The sequence below is a fragment of the Myxocyprinus asiaticus genome, chromosome 49, assembly GCF_019703515.2.
Source record: "Myxocyprinus asiaticus isolate MX2 ecotype Aquarium Trade chromosome 49, UBuf_Myxa_2, whole genome shotgun sequence".
NCBI classification, from domain to species: domain Eukaryota; kingdom Metazoa; phylum Chordata; class Actinopteri; order Cypriniformes; family Catostomidae; genus Myxocyprinus; species Myxocyprinus asiaticus.
In genome coordinates this window covers 1,169,329-1,187,935 of record NC_059392.1, presented here as the reverse complement: position 1 = coordinate 1,187,935, position 18,607 = coordinate 1,169,329, and the positions used below count along the sequence as shown (strand labels likewise).

The following is an 18,607-nucleotide window of genomic DNA, read 5'->3' as shown; positions in this document are numbered from 1 at the left end:
TGCTCTGGATATGGGCACCCGGCAGGGTTGCCCTCTTTCCCCATTATTGTTCTGTCTTGCTCTGGAACCATTAGCAGCTGCGATAAGAAAGGAAGATGATTTTCCAGGGGTGATGGCAAGAAGTATGGCACATAAGCTTCTGTTTTACGCAGATGATATTTTATTATTTGTCTCCGACCCAACTACATCTATGCCTTGCCTCCACAGAATTATGAATTCCTTTTCTAAATTCTCAGGATACAGGGTCAATTGGTCTAAATCCGAAGCTTTGACTCTGACAGCGTACTATCCAGTAACGGCTTTCCAGCCGGGTGCCTTCCAGTGGCCCAAACAGGGCATTAAGTATTTGGGTGTTTTATTCCCAGCAAATTTGTCTGATTTAGTTAAGAGTTAATTTTGACCCTTTAATTAAAAGGTTTTCGAGCGATGTGTGCAGGTGGGCTTCATTACGTTTATCGATGATTGGGTAGGTTAATTAAAATGAATTGTATTCCAAAATTCAACTACCTGCTACAATCTCTCCCTGTAGATGTCCCTCTCTATTATTTCAAGCAATTTGATTGCATAGTGAAGCACTTCATTTGTAATGGGAAACGTCCCAGATCACATTTCAGTAAGCTGCATAGGCCGACTGACAAAGGCATACCCAAGATTTTGTTTTATTATTATGTGTTCGGTCTCAGAGCCCCTCCCTGGTTTTGTATTGAACAGGAAGTTCTTGCCCCTATTTCGCCACTGCAAAGCCTTTCTATCAAACTAATCAGAGAAGATAAGTTGCACCCCGTTATCATGCATTTGCACTCGATATGGAAAAAAGTGTCCAGAGTATTTAATTCAGACATTTATTTAAATGTTGCCTCGAGCATATGGATGAACCCAAAGTTATGTATTAATAAGTCCCCTTTCTGCTGGTCAGAGTGGATTGTGAGGGGGGTTACAACACTCGGTGACCTGTATGAGTGCGGAGTGTTGAGATCCTTTGAAAATTTGGTTCAACACCCCCCTAAAGCGGCAGATACTCTGGGAGAGGTGATTACTGCATTTGGAAATGTCATGAGGCATCAGTGTATTACTCCCTGCTAATTAAGAGTCTGGGGGATGGAGCTTTAACTTCTATCAAGAGATTATGGGAGAAAGATTTAAACTTGGTATTGGAGGAGGGAGTGTGGAATAGGATTCTAAAATACATCAAGTCTGCATCTTGACATGCAAGAATGCTTATGCAATTCAAGATTTTACATCGATTCTATTGGACCCCCTCAAGATTGTATAGGCTTGGTCTTAAGGACACACCCACCTGCTGGCGATGCCAATCAGAAGATGGAGACATAACCCATTGTAGAGCCGAGGATGGCGGGGCCGGGCTGGAATGACGCATGCCCGGTCCCCAATCAGCCTGATGGGGCGCGCGAGGGATAAAGGCGGCCGGGGACGACAGTTCGAGAGAGAGAGAATTGCAGGCAGCTGTACTGTGTGGTTTTTGGTTGTGTGTTTGTTTAAGTTGTTTATTAAATTATTATTTAAGTTGTCAAGCCGGTTCTCGCCTCCTCCTTTCCACTGAACCACCTTACACTGGTGCCGAAAACCGGGAAGGAGGAGGGATTCCCGTCACAGAGTCGTCGACACTGCCGTCCACCCAGGGGAGTGCCGCTGCCATCCGACGGGGGACGGAGTAGCCCGACCACCCGGACGCGGGGAACGGCCGCCGTCCGCGAGGCGAGTGGGGACGGGACTCCCCGACCACCTGGAGCGAGGGAGCCACTGCCGGGGGCGGAGGAGTGCCCTGCCGTCCCCCGGGAACGCGGAGGGGTCGAGAGAAGACCGCCGTCCGCGGGGGGAGGAGGGAAGCGACTCCCCGACCGCCTGGAGTGGTAGGACCGCTGCCAGGGGCAGAGGAGTGTCCCCATGGGACGCCGGGGACGCGGAGGGGTGTTCTGTCTGCTGGGGGTCAGAGGTCTGACTCCGGTCCGCCCGGGGAGGAGCGGCTGCAGTCCGCCTGAGAGGGTGGAGTAGTGATCGAGGACCACGCGACGGCGCATCAGAGAACCGGTGAGTTTCTTTTTTTCTCTCTCCTCTCTCTACCTGTCGCTCCGTGTTGGCCTTTCCCTCGCCATTTTGTTTTGTTGTTTATCCCGTCTCCTCCCAGGTCGAGGAAGGCGGGGATGACCCGCCGGCAGTTGGGGTGTAAGGCACGCCCCCCCCCCCCCCGGAGAGGAAGGGTGGGGGATGTACGTCATGCTGTGGGCTCCCCGGCCTGAGGCAACGCCGGGAGGAGTGTAGAGCCGAGGAGGGCGGGGCCGGGCTGGAATGACGCACGCCCGGTCCCCAATCAGCCTGATGGGGCGCGCGAGGGATAAAGGCGGCCGGGGACGACAGTTCAAGAGAGAGAATTGCAGGCAGCTGTACTGTGTGGTTTTTGGTTGTGTGTTTGTTTAAGTTGTTTATTAAATTATTATTTAAGTTGTCAAGCCGGTTCTCGCCTCCTCCTTTCCACTGAACCCCCTTACACCCATGTTTTTTGGGGGTGTGTTAAGATCCAAGAATTTTGGTTGAAGGTTCAGAGTTTTGTGTGTGATGTGTTGGGCACTCAGGTTTCGTTTTTTGTCCGAGACTCTGCATTTTAGGTGATGGGGCGGTCATCAAAATAGGGGATAAACACATAAAAAATTGGGTTTTGACCAGTGTGATGACAGGCAGACAGATTGTTTTAAGGGGATGGAAGTCGGCTGGAGCGCCCTCATTTCGGGAGTGGAGAGGGTGGGGGAGATGAGGAGTGTGGCTGCTTTCGAGGAGGTGTCATATAGGAGGCTGGGGATCTGGGAGTAATTTGATGGGAAATGGGGCAGTTATTTGGTGTTTTTGGGGACTCTCGGGGAGGGGCTGTGGAGAGAAGAGGCGTAGTTTTAGAAGTGTATGATTATTATATTCTTTTTTTATTATTATTATTACTTTTTTCTTCTTTTTTTATTGTGTGTGTGTACTTATGTGTGTCCACGGGGATGTTCGTTGGGGGACGGGTGGGGTTGGTGATTGGGGAAGGGGAGGGGTAATAGAGGGAGTTAAATGTTGATTCAATGTATATTTGTTTTTCTTTGTCAGCTATTTGAATCAATAAAAAAAATTTAATAGAAAGAAAGAAAACTCCATCGTTACTGATTTTAGTTGTTTGGTTTGTTTGGATGCAGATCTTTTCTTGTAGACTGATGGGAAAATTCACAGCATTTATTGGTGGATTAGAGTATGATTGTTTTTGTGCATACTTAATATAATAAAAATATACTGTATAAAATGCTCTTTATAACCAATCAGAAAAATCATCCATGCGGTTGCAGCAGAGCTTCCTGTTTAATGACCGATTCATTTAGTTTGTGATCGAGTGTATCAGTATATTTAGTTTGTTCGCGAACTCGTTCTGAATCAAATGAACGACTGACTGCTTCAGTGAAGAAAGTATTCATTCAGTGGGTCAAACTAAGATTGCAAATTTAAAAAAAAGTCCTTAATTGACAATCGTTAACGTTAATTAATAATAATTAATCATTAACAATAAAAATTATAAACTGTTAGTGGTGTACATCTTGAATCTCAAAAAATACAAGATAAATATTTTTCTTCAATCAAAGCTTATTTATAAAAAGTTTGATGTTCGATTGTCCAACCGTTCTAATGCAGAAAAATTCCTTTCTGTAGAAAGAAACGTGAAAACATGAAACAGCCACCAAAGTATGTGCATGTAGCCCACTGTTTAACTATCATTTAAATACATACACTTAAAAAATCTGAGTATTATTTCCTCTAAATATATTTTCAGTTCATAGTATTTTAAAACTATACATTCAGGCTATGATTAGTATGAATAAGTGATTTTTTTTATTTTTATTTACTGTTAATGTATTACAGTTAATAATAACTTTAAGAAGATATATACGTATATTTGAGTTTATTAAAACTCTCACGTTGTAGATAATAACCGGCGGATCAACACCGCTTGTTGTCATGCTGTACTTTAAAACACTATCATGGTGTATGCTGTAAATTTATAGAGAAACGTTCTGTCATTACATTGAGCCCGCTTCATCTTTACAAGTAAGAAAGTTACGGATACACTTTTGTGTTTTAGACAAAACATGACATGCAGTGCGCAAGCGGAAGTGTAGTGCGCCCTCTAGTGGTGGATGACTATAAACAGTCTTTTCTCCATATGCTGGCATGATTACTGAACACATTTGTGCTAAATTTATTAATCGACGATCAATAAGTTTAATCAGTTTACTCCGAATAATCGTCATCGATTCATCATTAACATCCCTTGGTCAAACCAATGATATACTCCTTTACAGTCCGCACAAGAATACTATTGGCTCGTGCTATCGTCAGTCTTTACAGGCAAGAAAATCCACCAAAGTATTCTCACGCTTCAAACTAGAGCTCATTGACTTCAAATGGGAGAGATGTCAGTGAACTAGAAATATGAGTCAGGGGATGGAAGTGAATGACAACAATTTGTTCACTTAAAAGATCTGTTCAAAAATACTGAATCGTTATGAACAAAACATCACTATTTGATATCTTCCTTTCTTTTGACTGTTAGAATTTACCGCTCTCTAACTTCTTCCTCTTTTGGAGAGTCGTGGAAATGTAATTGTGGGGGTTTTTTTCACACATGGAGCAAACATGAATGTAAAAATTATATTTTCAGTGGCCTCCCATTCACCACAACAGAAGTCAAGTAGGTATAGCTGCAGGCCGGAGACCTCCAAATGGAGACTCACATTTAAGGTTAAGGAAAGGGTTAGGTAAGGGGCTCTCTGTATCTTTAAGGGTGGTTTGGAGCTCACACCCCTAGCTGGAGCACTGCCTGCAGCTTTATTCTTCTCAAGTTGACCCTGCTATTAGGACTACACAATGAATCAAAAAATAATCAAGTTTTCATTTTCAGCTTCTGCAATTAAATAATCATGAAAACTGTCAAGTTACAGCTCTCGGGTCAAATGTTCAACAATGAAATCCAGATAAATCAGTAATCCATGTAAGAATCCCTGTTGACAAAAGGGAAAGCATGATTCTCACTCTGAGAGATTTGAGACATCCCCTCCTTTTCTTTTCTTTTTCTTCCCACCAAATCCAAGAGGAGAGAACGCACCTCTTAAAGCGACAGTACACTGCGTTGATCAAACCATCCTTAACTTTAAATCTCATGCAACTTTTTCTGTGTAAAAATGTCTTTTTATACCACCTTCTGCTCTGTCAGTATTTTTCTGTTTGAACTTGTTTTCAGTCTGGGAAAGTATTTCCAGCTCTTGACTTTCCTCCTTCACATCCATCAGGTCTACAATGAACATATGAAATCATCAAAAATTAAATTAAAATGGAGACAAACATGCAAATACAGAAAAGTGAAGCAACAGTCTCAATTATCTACTTTCATACTATTGTTGATGTGCTAAAAGTTAATCCTGTTATTTTAATATCAAATCTGGTTATTTGTTATTTGACAGCTCAGATAACAACCACCAAATATGAGACCTTAATGTATCTCAGAATCATTAATGAAGAATCAAGAATGAACACCAACCTATTAGTTCCTCAGTATCTTCATGTTTAATTCTGGAGACTTCTGGATCACTCATGATCTCACTCTCCTCTTTCACAAACTCCATCGTTACTGATTTTAGTTGTTCGGTTTGTTTGGATGCAGATCTTTTCTTGTAGACTGATGGGAAAATTCACAGCATTTATCAGTTTATTAGAGTATGATTGTTTTAGCGCATACTTAATATAATGAAAATATACTGTATAAAATGCTCTTTATCAATCAGAAAAATCATCCATGCAGTTGCAGTAGAGCTTCCTGTTTAATGACCAATTCATTTAGTTTGTGATCAAGTGTATCAGTACACCCTTAAAGATACAGGAAACCCCTTACCTAAACCTTTCCTTATCCTTAACCGTGAGTGGAAGTGATGCCCCTTTTGGGGTAACCCCGCCCTTTTTTGGAGGTCTCCGGCCTGCAGCTATACATACTTGACTTCTATAGCGGTGAATGGTTTGGAGCTCACGCCCCTTGTTGCAGTACTGCCTGCAGCTTTATTCTTCTCAAGTTTACTCTGCTATTAGGACTGCACAATTAATAAAAATAAAATAAATAAATCATGTTTTCAATTTCAGCTGCTGCAGTTCAGAAATCATGAAAACTGTCAAGTTACAGCACTCCATTTAGATCTGCTCCCATTGCATCATAAGTTTTTATTTACAACATATTTTCTGTCCGTTGTGTGTAAAAGTTTAGGAGTTTAAATGAGTCTAACATAACAGTAAAGACAACATAGTCCTTCAATCTCTGTCTATAATTTATTCAAAATTAAGAACACTTTTGTTTTTCATGCAATAAAGTAATTCAGGAACAGTTATCAGCTGGTTTTGGATTTGTAGCTCACATATAAAATATACTAAGATGCCACACACAAAATAAGTATTTAAATTTACAATTATTATTAACTTTTTATAATTTATTAATCTAATGTATATTATTCTAAAAGTATGTTTGTCATTAGAATAACAAAATAATTCATCAACAATTATGATTTTTGTCATAATCGTGCAGTCGTACCTGCTATAGTTTACTGCTGCATTCAAAACCTGAAAATATGATCCATATTCAGTATTAACAGAATATGTGACATAATAACAATGATAAAAGTGCATCTATGACACAACATTCCTACATAAAAAATGATCTGTCATATATGACTTCCAGTAGTCTATCTTCTTATAAAAGCGCGATTGAATCCCGATTATGTTAAATAAATGAATTTACAAACCTGTTCTGAAAGTCAGATGATCTATGAAGAACGTCACAGTCCAGGATCGGGTCAAATGTTGAAGATGAAATCCAGATAAATCAGTAATCCATGTAAGAAGAACGGAGTCCTGTTGACAAAAGAGAAAACATGATCCACTCTGAGAGATTTCAGACAACCCCTCCTTTTCTTTTCTTTTTCTTCCCGCCAAATCCGAGAGGAGAGAAGGAGCCTCTTAAAGCGACAGTACACTGTGTTGATCAAACCATCCTTAACTTTAAATCTCATATCACATTAAAATGTCTCAGTTTTATTGACTTTTCTCCAGAGAGACAGTGTAGATGATTTATCAGTCTGTATGGGGTTCCTCTGATTTTACTGTAAATGATGCTGTTTGGAAAAATACTGTATTATAATTACTTTATAAATAAATAGTACATTTTTAGTGCTGATTAAACCGTTATAACTGTATTTTCTGTATTTATTTTAAATTTATTTTTTTGTAAGAGAATAAATAGAAGAATAAATATGTGCAGACAAATCAAATGTACAAATAAATACTGTGAGGAGATTTATACCTCCTAGATATCAAAATTGGTGACGCTGTATTTTACCTCAGTCTATTCGCACAAATGAAATGTGTTTCTGTGGCAATTTACAGATGATCTCAATACATTACCATGATGAATTAGGTGAAAACAGTGAACTATTGGCATGAAATAAAGAGGCTTTTCAGCCTGATGGGCCTTTTATTTCTGTTGGGCTATTGACACTAATGAAACACGACTTTCAGAATAATTAGAAGAGACCTGCCTTTATTCTGTGGAAATTAAATTAACCTAAATGTTTTATTTTTTATGCAAATTATTTCTTCTAATTTTAACTTTAACCAGCTTATATGGTGCCCTGTGCGAAACCCGCTTCAACACACCCCCAAGGGGTCTGTGTGGGTGCCTCATGTCGCCCATGCCTAAATCCGCAACTGACTTTAACCAAAGTTTTTCTAGCAAGTCAGTCCACTGTAGGTAATCTTTGTAACGCTCTCGGAAGGTTATTTCCAGTCATGACAGTGCAGCTCTTATCTACTTGAATGGAGAGAGACCGAAATCTTCTAAACGGTTGGTCAAGATTACGACCAAAGGAAATATTTCAAATCAGCAGTAAAATCTGACAATACTGGTATCATAAATTGTGCTTCTGTGCCGCAGATTACGCTAAAACACAAAATTATCTCTGCTTGTATAGGTAATGCGCATGCATGTTGTTGAGTTGATTGACAGGCGATGTCTGTATCTAGAAGGTGATTGGCTCTTTTACCTGTATGGAGGACTTCTGTTCTACATCCGTTGTCTGTTGTGCATTCCAATTTCTCCCATTCATTTTTATAGAAGTGGCCCATCTCTCCTAAATATTCTCTGCTTTAACACAACACATGCAAATGCAGCATCCAAATCAGAATCAGTTTCAGAATCAGCTTTATTGCCAAGTGTGCTCATGTACACAAGGATTTTTATTTTTATTTATTTTTTGGTGATAGGAGAAACAAGTGCACACAGATCATTACAGTGAGACAGAATATTATAAAAGTATAAATAGACATACAAAAAAAGATACAACAAATAACATAGATTGGTGCATGTACATGTGCAAGTGGTAATATATGTGCATGGTAGGGGTATGTACAGTTATTGAAAGAAATATGTGAATTTTCATATATGGATGAGATATTTATACATTATTGCACTGAAGGCAGTTTATTTGTTCATGTGGAAAATGGCCTGAGGGTAAAAACTGTCTTGTGCCTGGATGTCCTGGCGCTCAGTGCTCTGTAGTGCTGGCCAGAGGGCAGCAGTTGAAAGAGGGAGTGGTCGGGGTGTGTGGGGTCCAGAGTGATTCTACCTGCATGTTTCCTCACTCTGGAGACGTACAGGTCTTGGAGGGTGGGCAAGGGGGCACCAAATGTAATTATTTGGTTTCACCAATGTAATTATTTGGTTACACCAATTACCAAATGTAATAAAACTGTTTTAAATGGACAATTTTAATAAGTGTACCTTTGAGTCTACGCCTACATTTAAACATTCAGTGGAGAAAAAAAAAATTATGCATTTTAACAAATTAACTGAACTGTAAAATAATCTGAAGATAATAACAGAATTTGAAACATTTTTCATATCTCGTAATTGACCCTTCGCTAAGTTCTGCCCCCCTCGGTTACAGTCACTCGCTCTGACAAGCTCTGCAGAACTCTCCATAGGATTGAATGGGAGATTGACGTTAACGGCACATTTTCTTGGCAAAATATGCTCATAAATGGAATGGATAATATTATTCTGTGGGCTGGGATGAAGATTGACATTGTAAAGCATATTTACCTGATTTTTTTTTTTTTTTTTTTTAAATTACACAGTAATTTGATTGAACTGTGCAGACTGTAAATCAGAATAGACCTTATTCATGCTAGCGCCATCTTTGATTTTGAATGGGAATGACAACGAGGCTGTGAGGGATAGATGCACAGTCTCTTCGATGGGCTGCACTGCAGTTTAAAGTGTTTTTGGATCGTTCCGTGGACAAAAAAATAAATAAAATACAAATCTTTCCAAGAACATTGAGTAGACAGAAAACTCCAGACAACATGAGTTGTGGAAATTCAGATGTGATCTAGGAGCTTTTTACATATTTATACTGTGTGTACCTTTAAAGAGATGGTAAGTCTATCTCTCTCAGCATCATTGTCATTCCCATTAAAAAGATGTTGCTAGTGTGAATAAAGTCTATTGAGGCAAATGATTATCATAGTCACTTGAAAAGTGAAAAGCGTCATTTGATAGCGATTACAAACCTAATAACATTAGAGTAAGTGCTTATAACATATCATAACACACTCAATTTGATGTTGTGAACTCTTTATTTACTATCACCTTTACTAAGACCTGAACCAATACCTAAATTAATTCATGTTAAGTTATTAGCTTTAATTTACCGTGGAGCAAATGTAGGTGTCCTTGCTGATGTTATACATGTTCATTTGGGAATTAATCCATAGCATGCTCTTCTCAATATTTACTTAAAAAATAACACTGCATGAATCCTCTCTGTCCTCGTGTCACTATTACAAGTGACACAGTAACAACGTTTTCTTACTTATTTTGGATAATTTCGATAAAATCCCACTTAAAATTGCTCAAACACACATCACTCCCATAGGCTCTCATTGTAAAAAGGCAAACGCTTGTCAGAGAAATGGCGGCGGATCGACAGTTGAAGACAGGATTGGTCAGAAATGCTTTTAAAGCCCCGTTGTCGCTAGACTCTGCGATCTGTGGGCGTTGCTCCTGTTTGTCGCTGTAGAGAGGATCTGTCATGAATGAATGAATTAAACTCACATCTCCAGTCTGCCAGGAGGCAGATGAAGTGAGCTGCACTGTCTTCACTCTCATTGGTAGTCAGTCGCGAATGTCGTTCATCATTTGCATAAAGTTGAGAAACATTTCTCAACTTGTCTTGCCGCTCTCCACGGCGATTTCTGTCGCCAAGGGCCACAGCAGCTCATGTTGTCAGAAGTCGCTATGCTGTCATGGAAAATTAATGTTTCGTGCAATGACGCTGGCATTGTAAACGGGGCTTAAGACGGGGCTTAGCGAAGGGTCAGTATCATGTTCAATCAGCAACACACTCAATACAACACTTTAAATGAATAAATGAAAAAATAAATAAAAATGTAACATGGCCTTTGATATAAGACAAATAAATGAAATTAAAACTAATCTGTGAAAGCTCTAGGTTCGTGGGCAATGAAGGAGTCAGGAGACAGCGAACAGTTCAGGTCAGTGTCTTTATTTTTCAGTGGAACTGACACGGCTTATAGCCAACATAAACAAAGGGACATTGGGTAGCAGCTTTCTTGCTCGTCCCTGGTGCTCTCTCTCCCTGCTCTGATGCTCTGGCATGCCTTTTCAGATCTCCCTCCACCATCACTATAATCAGGTGTTAGAGTAATCATAAACCAGGTGACGATCCTTACCGCTCTCCCTCTCCCGCAGACCGACACATGACCACGCCCCCCCATGCCACTTAAGCATTGTATCTTTTTCAGTGTTATATTTTCTTCTATTCCAGCTTAATATGCAGAGACAACTATAAGTAAGCCATTCATGTTAATTTTCTCAAAAACCATAAACACTGTGTCTCTGTGACGCTATAAAAATTCTTGTGTTTGTTTTGAGCACCTGCTTAGACCCCTTCTACCAATATTACTCGACCAATGGAATTAGTTGGGGGCGGGACTATCCGACGGTTTGACCAATTGCAGACAAGGGGCGTATTCGGTAAGTTGTTTTGAAAACATTGTTTTTGCAATTCCGTTTGGTGGCGCTAGTGTCAATTAAACTGCATACTTCAGCTTTGAAAGAATGTTCTGAATTCAGTACAAGTTAAGCTCAAATGACAGCATTATTTTTTATTTTGTATACCCTTTTCTCCCAATTTGAAATGTCCAATTCCCACTACTTAGCAGGTCCTCGTCGTGGCACAGTTACTCACCTCAATCCGGGTGTCTCAGTTGCCTCAGATCGTCAATCTGCGCATCTTATCACGTGGCTTGTTGTGCATGACACCGCGGAGACTCCGAATGTGGAGGCTCATGCTACTCTCCACGATCCACGCACAACTTACCACATGCCCCATTGAGAGCGAGAACCACTAATCGTGACAACAAGGAGGTTAACCCATGTGAACCCCTTGCAACCGGGCCAATTTGGTTGCTTAGTAGACCTGGCTGGAGTCACAATTCCTCCTTTTCTTTAAAAAAAGCGAAAATCTGTGTTACAGTGAGACACTTACAATGGAAATGAATGGGGGCCACTTTTTAAATGTTAAAATACTCACTGTTTCAAAATTGTAGCCACAAAGAGACATAAAGGACATTAGACATAAAAGATATGCGTGTATACATGATTTAAGAGTTATAAAATCACTTACAAACCTTTTCTGTGTAAAGTTATAGCCAATTTTACAACTTTGTTAACATGATGATGTAATGTAAACAAACCCTAAAAAAACTGTAAAAATGATTATTTAAACAACTTTACAGCTCAGATAATACATTTGTTTTAACAGAAGAATTTAAGTACCTTTATAAAATTAAAAGTGTTTAAACCCTCCAAAAATTGGCCCATATGACTTCCATTGTAAGTGTCACATTCACGTGGAGTGTGAATGAAGAAAGAGGGTAGGACTCAAAAACAGAGTGATGGGGTTTTATTAAATAACAAAAACAAACTAAAACTACCCCGTAGGGGACAAACACAGTCAGGTAGGCCTGGGACAGACAGACAGAAGGAACAGACTGGTGGGGTAACAAGATGAACTGGCACAGGACAGAGCACACAAGGAGACTAAATAGGGAGAGAAATCAAACAGGTTAACAAGGAGGGCAGGTGCAACTAATAACAAGATAACAGGGCAAAGAAGGGGGCAGGGTTATCACTCAAGACAGAGGAGTGTGTGGCAATGAGAACCCAAAACAAAGCCACACACTTACACAAACAACAGACACAAAAATTTGGCATGAGTGCATGCTGCCAGGATGACATGAGAGCAATATGCACTCATGCCAAAAAAAAAAAACAACAAAAAAAACACAACAAGACAAGAGAACACATGACAAGGCCAATAAGGCAAGCCATGTATTCTCACACAAGACACAGACTTGACAAGACATGATTGCACACTGAAAAGTAAAAACAATGCACAAATAATACCACAAATAACAAGACATGAAACACAAGTGTCAGAGTTCAGCCACAAAGGCTATAAACACAACCCACAGAAGTGGCTGAACACTGACACTAGCCCCCATCAAAGGGATGCCACCTGGCATCCCAAAAGGGGAACATCTTACAAAAGACAAGACAGACAGGACAGACACAACACTGAACAGAACAGACAAGAGGAAGGAAGGGAAAGGAGGGAAACCATGGCGGAGCTGGCAAGGACAGACCAGGGCTCATCTGGACTGTTTGTGGACCAGCCAGTGGAACAGACCAGGGTGGAGTGTGTGGGGGAAACCAGTACAGGCCCGGCGGGACAGACCAGGGCGGAGCCAGCGACTTCAGCCAAGGGGGGAAGGGTTGGGAAAACCGAGGAAGGGGATTCAGAGAGGGGATGGGGTCCGGCGGCCAGGGGGGCAGCTCCAAGAATGGAGCGGGGTCCGGAAAACGGGATGAGGTCAGGCAGGCTGAGGACAGGGATGAGGTCAGGCAGGGTAACAGCCACTGGGGAAAGGTCAGGAGCAGCCACAGGGAAGAGTTCAGGATTGGCGACAGCTGCAGGGGAGAGTTCAAGGGAGCTGGCAGTGGCAGGTGAATGGCCTCTGCCGCTGAGAACACTGACAGTGGCAGGTGAATGGCCTTAATGGCCGAGGGAGCTGACAACAACTGGAGAACAGCTTCTATGGCCATGAGCGCTGGCAGCGACTGGGGAACAGCCTCCGTGGCCGTAAGCGCTGGCAGCGACTGGGTAATAACCCCCGTGGACGTGAGCGCAGGCAGCGTCTGGGGAACAGCCTCTGTGCCCGTGAGCACTGGCAGTGACTGGGGACCAAGGGGCCTTCTCCTCCTCCTCCTCTTCAAGATGGCTGTAAGCACTGCTGCGGGAATGGCTGCCGCCTCCGGTCATTCAGCAGTGGGATCTGCCACCTCCTGGCGGTCAGTCATGGGCTCAGAAAAAGAAAACAGTCCAGATGAGCCCTTCCTCTTACTCCTCCTTTGTTTAGGATTCATCAGAGGTCTGGTGCCTGCATCGTACAAGGGGAACATGATTTTGTTGTAAATTTTGGGGGGGCTGTCCGTAGTTGGGGGTAATCCAGCTCACAAACCCCTCGAAAGACAAGGTCGCCAGATTTCTCATCTCCCAAGCACCCCAGGATACTCTCAAGGCAGGTGTTAAAAGGGTCCTTGAGAGCAACATTGTTGTAATCTAGCCTGTCTGCAACAAGGAGGAATTCGCTGGCAAATACTTTCACATCCCTCTCCACTTGATGGAGAGTACAGAGCCATTTGTGACTGGCCAGATGGTCCCCAATCGACCACCGGCGTTTAGGAGATGAATGAATGAACATTACATTTATATAGTGCTTTTTCGGGACACTACACTCAAAGCGCTTTACACAGCGAACAGAGTCTCTCCACCTGGATGATGCAACAGCAGCCATAGTGTGCCAGTACGCTCACCACACACCAGCTACTAGTGGAGAGGAGAGAGTAGAGTTATAGAGCCAATTTATGGATGGGGATTATTAGGAGGCCATGATTGAGAAGGGCCAATCGGGGGAATTTGGCCAGGACACCAGGGTTACACCCCTACTCTTTTACAAGAAGTGCCCTGGGAATTTTAATGACCACAGAGAGTTTACATCTCATCCAAAAGGACAGTGCCTTTTTACAGTATTGTGCCCAACAATATACTAGGGCATTAGGACCCACACAGACTGCAGGGTGAGCACCCCCTGCTGGCCTCCCTAATACCTCTTCCAGCAGCAACCTTAGTTTTTCCCCAGGAGGTCTCCCATCCAGGTACTGGCCAGGCTCAACCCTGCTTAGCTTCAGTGGGCAACCAGTCTTGAGCTACTTTTTTTTTAATCTTTTTTTTTTCTTTCAATTCACAAAATTACATTTTCATAATTAAATATAATATTTACAAAGAGAACCAGTACTTTTACATCCAAATCATTATTCTAGAAAAAAAAAACACTTTTCACATGATTATATATATATATACCTTTGACATTTCCCCAACCCAAAGATAGCTCTTTTTCATAAAATCTCATTTAGTACTCCAAAATCATTATAGCACAAGAAATAAAACCTTCTGATTTTTACCAATTAATGCGGATTCCTCCCGCCTCGCCTTCATGAATAAACTTATTCGTACTTACAAAAAATTATTTTACCTCCTTCCCTCCATATTCACAGATCAATTCAATGTCTCACTTTAATATTGCTTTAAATAAGTCTTTTATTTTTACCGCCCTCCCCTCAAAGTGTGCAAAGTTCCTTCTGAGAACAACCGCAAGTCTGGCATGGCTTAAAACTAAATTAATTAAACAAACTTTCACTTTTTCCTTTTTTTCAAACAAACCAAACAAAAACAATTTCTTCCACCCTTCCTCTGAATCAGACTCTACATCCCAATTTTCTTTTAATAGCGCTTTCAAAAAAAATAAAAAATGAAAAATCAACTAAAGCGTCACATTCCAAAAAATAATGTAAAAAACTCTCATGACCACTGCTACAGACATCACACATCACATTTACATCATTGTTTATTTTATTTAGCACCACATTTGTATAAATTCTGTTGTGCCTTATTAAGAAATTGTTGTTCTCACATTCTATGCTGTTATATTTTATATTTAAATTGGACCATATTTTCTTTATCTCTAAGTCTTCAAACACTCTGCACCACACTTTTTCTTCTGCTGGCTTTTTAGTACGTCAACTATTAACTATCTATACACTTTTTTCATGCTCATATCCTTTATTTTATATTTCTCTTCATCTTGCATCACATACATCTCAGGCATACATTGTTCTTTTTTATTTACACATTGTCTTTTAATGATAGTAGCCCATTTCACAGGTATACATGATTTTATTCTTTCATATATTTTATTTCCGTTCTCTTTATTTTCCATCCCCTCAAATTCACTTAAGGAGTCATATATGCAATTCTCTCTGAGAAATCCTGGAATAACCTCATAAATAATGTCTTTTACTTGCTTTATACCACTTTCATGAATTTGAGTTCATATAACGTTTTGTTGTTATATTTGAACTTTTCATTTAAAAACAGGGGTAGGTTTACAAACATTTGTATTCCATCACACTAATAATCTACCTTAGGTAGAAAACGCCTCCATGCCTCAAGTACCTCCCTGTAAATTTCTGGTATCCCTATAGTCATTGACTGTTTAAAACCCATGTACCAGCCATTATCACCTATTCATCCTACAACAATGTATTTCCTTAAAAATTCCTTCCACCCATAATTCCACTTCCCTACCATATATTTTTGTACAGTTTTTATTCTCATTGCGGTCTTTTTTTATTTCCATCAGGTTTAAACCTCCTTCCCACCTCTTCTCCACCAGTGTTTTCTGTGCAATTTTCACCCCCTTCCCTTCCCATATAAAGTCACACACAATTTTGTTTAACTCATTCATTACCCACTCTGGCATTTCAATAACACTCATCACATACACACATACTGATAACAGAAGACTGTTAACAACAATTATTTTCCCTTTTAATCTTAACTTTCTCCCTCTCCAAGCTGTACATACCATTCTTATCTTGTTTATCACCCCTGCCCACATCATATCCCTCGCCTCCTTACTTTCCACCCCTAAATGCACTCCCAACACCTTCATTTACTTTTCCTCCACTCTAAATCCCACGTCTATTTTCTCTACCTCTCCTTCATACATTATTTCTGATTTGTCTTTATTTATTTTAGCTCCAGATGCCCTCCCATACTTCCTTACTAACTCTAAAACCCTTACCACACTTCCACCCTCCCTCACTGTGATTGTTGTGTCATCCGCATATTGGATTATTATGCATCTCCCTCCATATGGCAATTCAATCCCTTCTACCCTTTTGTCTCTTTTGATTAGTGTGGCCAGGGGTTCCACTACAATAGCATATAATAATGCAGATAGTGGACACCCTTGCCTCACCGACCTCCCCACCTCAAAAGTGTCTGTTAATACTCTGTTTACTTTAACACAACTCCGTGCACTTCCATACAGTCTCTTCACCCATCCCACCATTCTCCCCCCAAATCCAAACTTCTCTAATGTCTTATACAAAAATTTGTGCTCTACTCTATCGAAGGCCTTGTTCCAATCTATCCCTAACACTATTCCCCCTATTTTGTCTTGCTTCATATACTCAATAACATCCATAACTGTCCCTATTGTATCTGCTATATCCCTACCTGGTATGCTGTAACTCTGTGTTGGTTGAACTATGTCCCCTATCACTCTTTTTATCCTGTTTGCTAATAATTTTGTAAGTATTTTATAATCCACGTTTAATAAACTGATTGGCCTATAATTTTCTAAATCTAATTTGTTCCCCTTCTTATACACTAACGTTATCACCCCCTCTACCATCCTATCCTTCACTATCCCTGTTCTTTCCATCCCCCTAAATACCTCCACTAGTATTGGTGCTATCTCTTTTTTAATATACTTTATACCACTCTATTCCTATCCCATCACTTCCCGGGCTCTTCCCACTTCTTAATCCGTCTATCGCTTCTATCACTTCTTCCTCATCTATTTTCCTATCACACCACCTCCTATCTTCTTCACTCAACTCACTTTCCACACTCTCTAGGACTTCATTGTGGCAGCGGGGGCATGGTCAAGCATCTCTCCGGAGAGAAAGTGGTAAGGGCGCTTACACCTGAGCTAAATTATGTCTAACACCTGTCTCTAATTTCAGTAAGCATGGGGAGAGCGGATAAATAGGGCCACACCGCAAGTAGAAAGGAGAGAGAGTCTGGGCACCACAGAGCCGAACAGGAAGCAAGAGTTTTGTGATGATGAGAGTTTTATTTTAATGAAGCGGTGTGTGATTTAAGTTCAATATTGCAAAGAGAAAAAAATAAATCCTTACCTGAACCAGGAAAGCTGCTTCTCGCCTCCTCTTTACACTGGTGCCAAAACACGGGATTGAAGTTTGGGTTGAAAATGGATGGAAGTCGTCCCGTAGAGTCCTCCCAGTTGGCGGAGATCCTCCAAGCCCTCGCCAGCCTACATCAGAGCCACCAACGGAAACTGCTTGAGCTCCGACAAGACCAAGATCGCTGGTTTGTCGAGCTCCTGCACGCTCAAGCCGAGGACCGGCAGGCGATCCGGAGCCTCCTCAGCCAGGAGGCATCCTCAGCCGCGACCCCGGATGCTCCCATGCCGTTACCCCCATCAGCTTTACAGAAAATGGGGGCGGCGGACGACCCCGAGGCCTTCCTGGATTTGTTTGAGCGGACCGCCGAGATCTGGGGTTGTCCGCTCGGCCAATGGGCGGCCCGACTGATCCCACTATTGTCCGGGAAAGCCCAGCTCGCGGCTCAACAACTACCAGCGATGAGCCTCCTGGCCTACAGAGATTTAAAGAGAGCCATCTTGCAACGGGTTGGTCGCACTCCGGAGGAAAGTCGTCAACTCTTCCGGAGCTTGAAGTTGGAGAGCTCCGACCACCCGTTTGCCTTCACCCAGCGGCTCCGTGACGCCTGCCAAAGATGGCTGCTAGCGGGGGACCGCGACGTCGATGGAGTTATCGACCAGGTGGTACTGGAGCAATTCACACATCGACTGCCAAAAGGGACGGCGGAGTGGGTCCAGTGCCACCGCCCGGCATCGTTGGAGGAAGCTGTCCGGCTTGCGGAGGACCGCATGGCGACGATCCCCAGGGCGGAAGAGCCCTCCTACATTTTTTCTCCTCCCTCTGTTTCTTCCCCCTCCCCTCTCTCCTCTCGTTCTGCTCTCTCTCCAGGTCCCGTTCCTGCCCCACGCAGACGGGGAGGACTTCAGCCCCTGAGATCAGTTCCCTGGGTGTGGGAGGCAACACCTACCCCTATCCTAATGCCCCGCCGCTCTCCCCCTCGGGGGGGGGCGCCCGCCGATGCAAGTGCGGGCGTAGTGCCTGGGCCAGCCTGTTGGAGGTGCGGAGACCCGAGCCACTTCCGAGATCAGTGCCCTCTGATGGAGCTGGGGACAGTGGTGCGGGTCTCTGACC

The 18,607-nt window shown here is 42.0% G+C and overlaps 1 protein-coding gene and 1 pseudogene across 1 annotated transcript in view; both read right to left on the bottom strand.

Annotated features, from left to right (window-relative positions):
- LOC127438602 (gastrula zinc finger protein XlCGF26.1-like) overlaps positions 1-7,034 on the bottom strand; it is an 85,077-nt gene extending 78,043 nt beyond the window's left edge. The window contains exons 1-2 of the mRNA XM_051694302.1: positions 6,822-7,034; positions 5,576-5,713 (exon numbers count right to left, since the gene is read on the bottom strand). Coding sequence (XP_051550262.1) covers positions 5,576-5,660 — 85 coding nt within the window. The 5' untranslated portion in view covers positions 5,661-5,713; positions 6,822-7,034. The remainder of the gene's footprint in view (positions 1-5,575; positions 5,714-6,821) is intronic.
- LOC127438050 (zinc finger protein 234-like) overlaps positions 1-18,607 on the bottom strand; it is a 173,643-nt pseudogene that overhangs the window by 114,259 nt on the left and 40,777 nt on the right.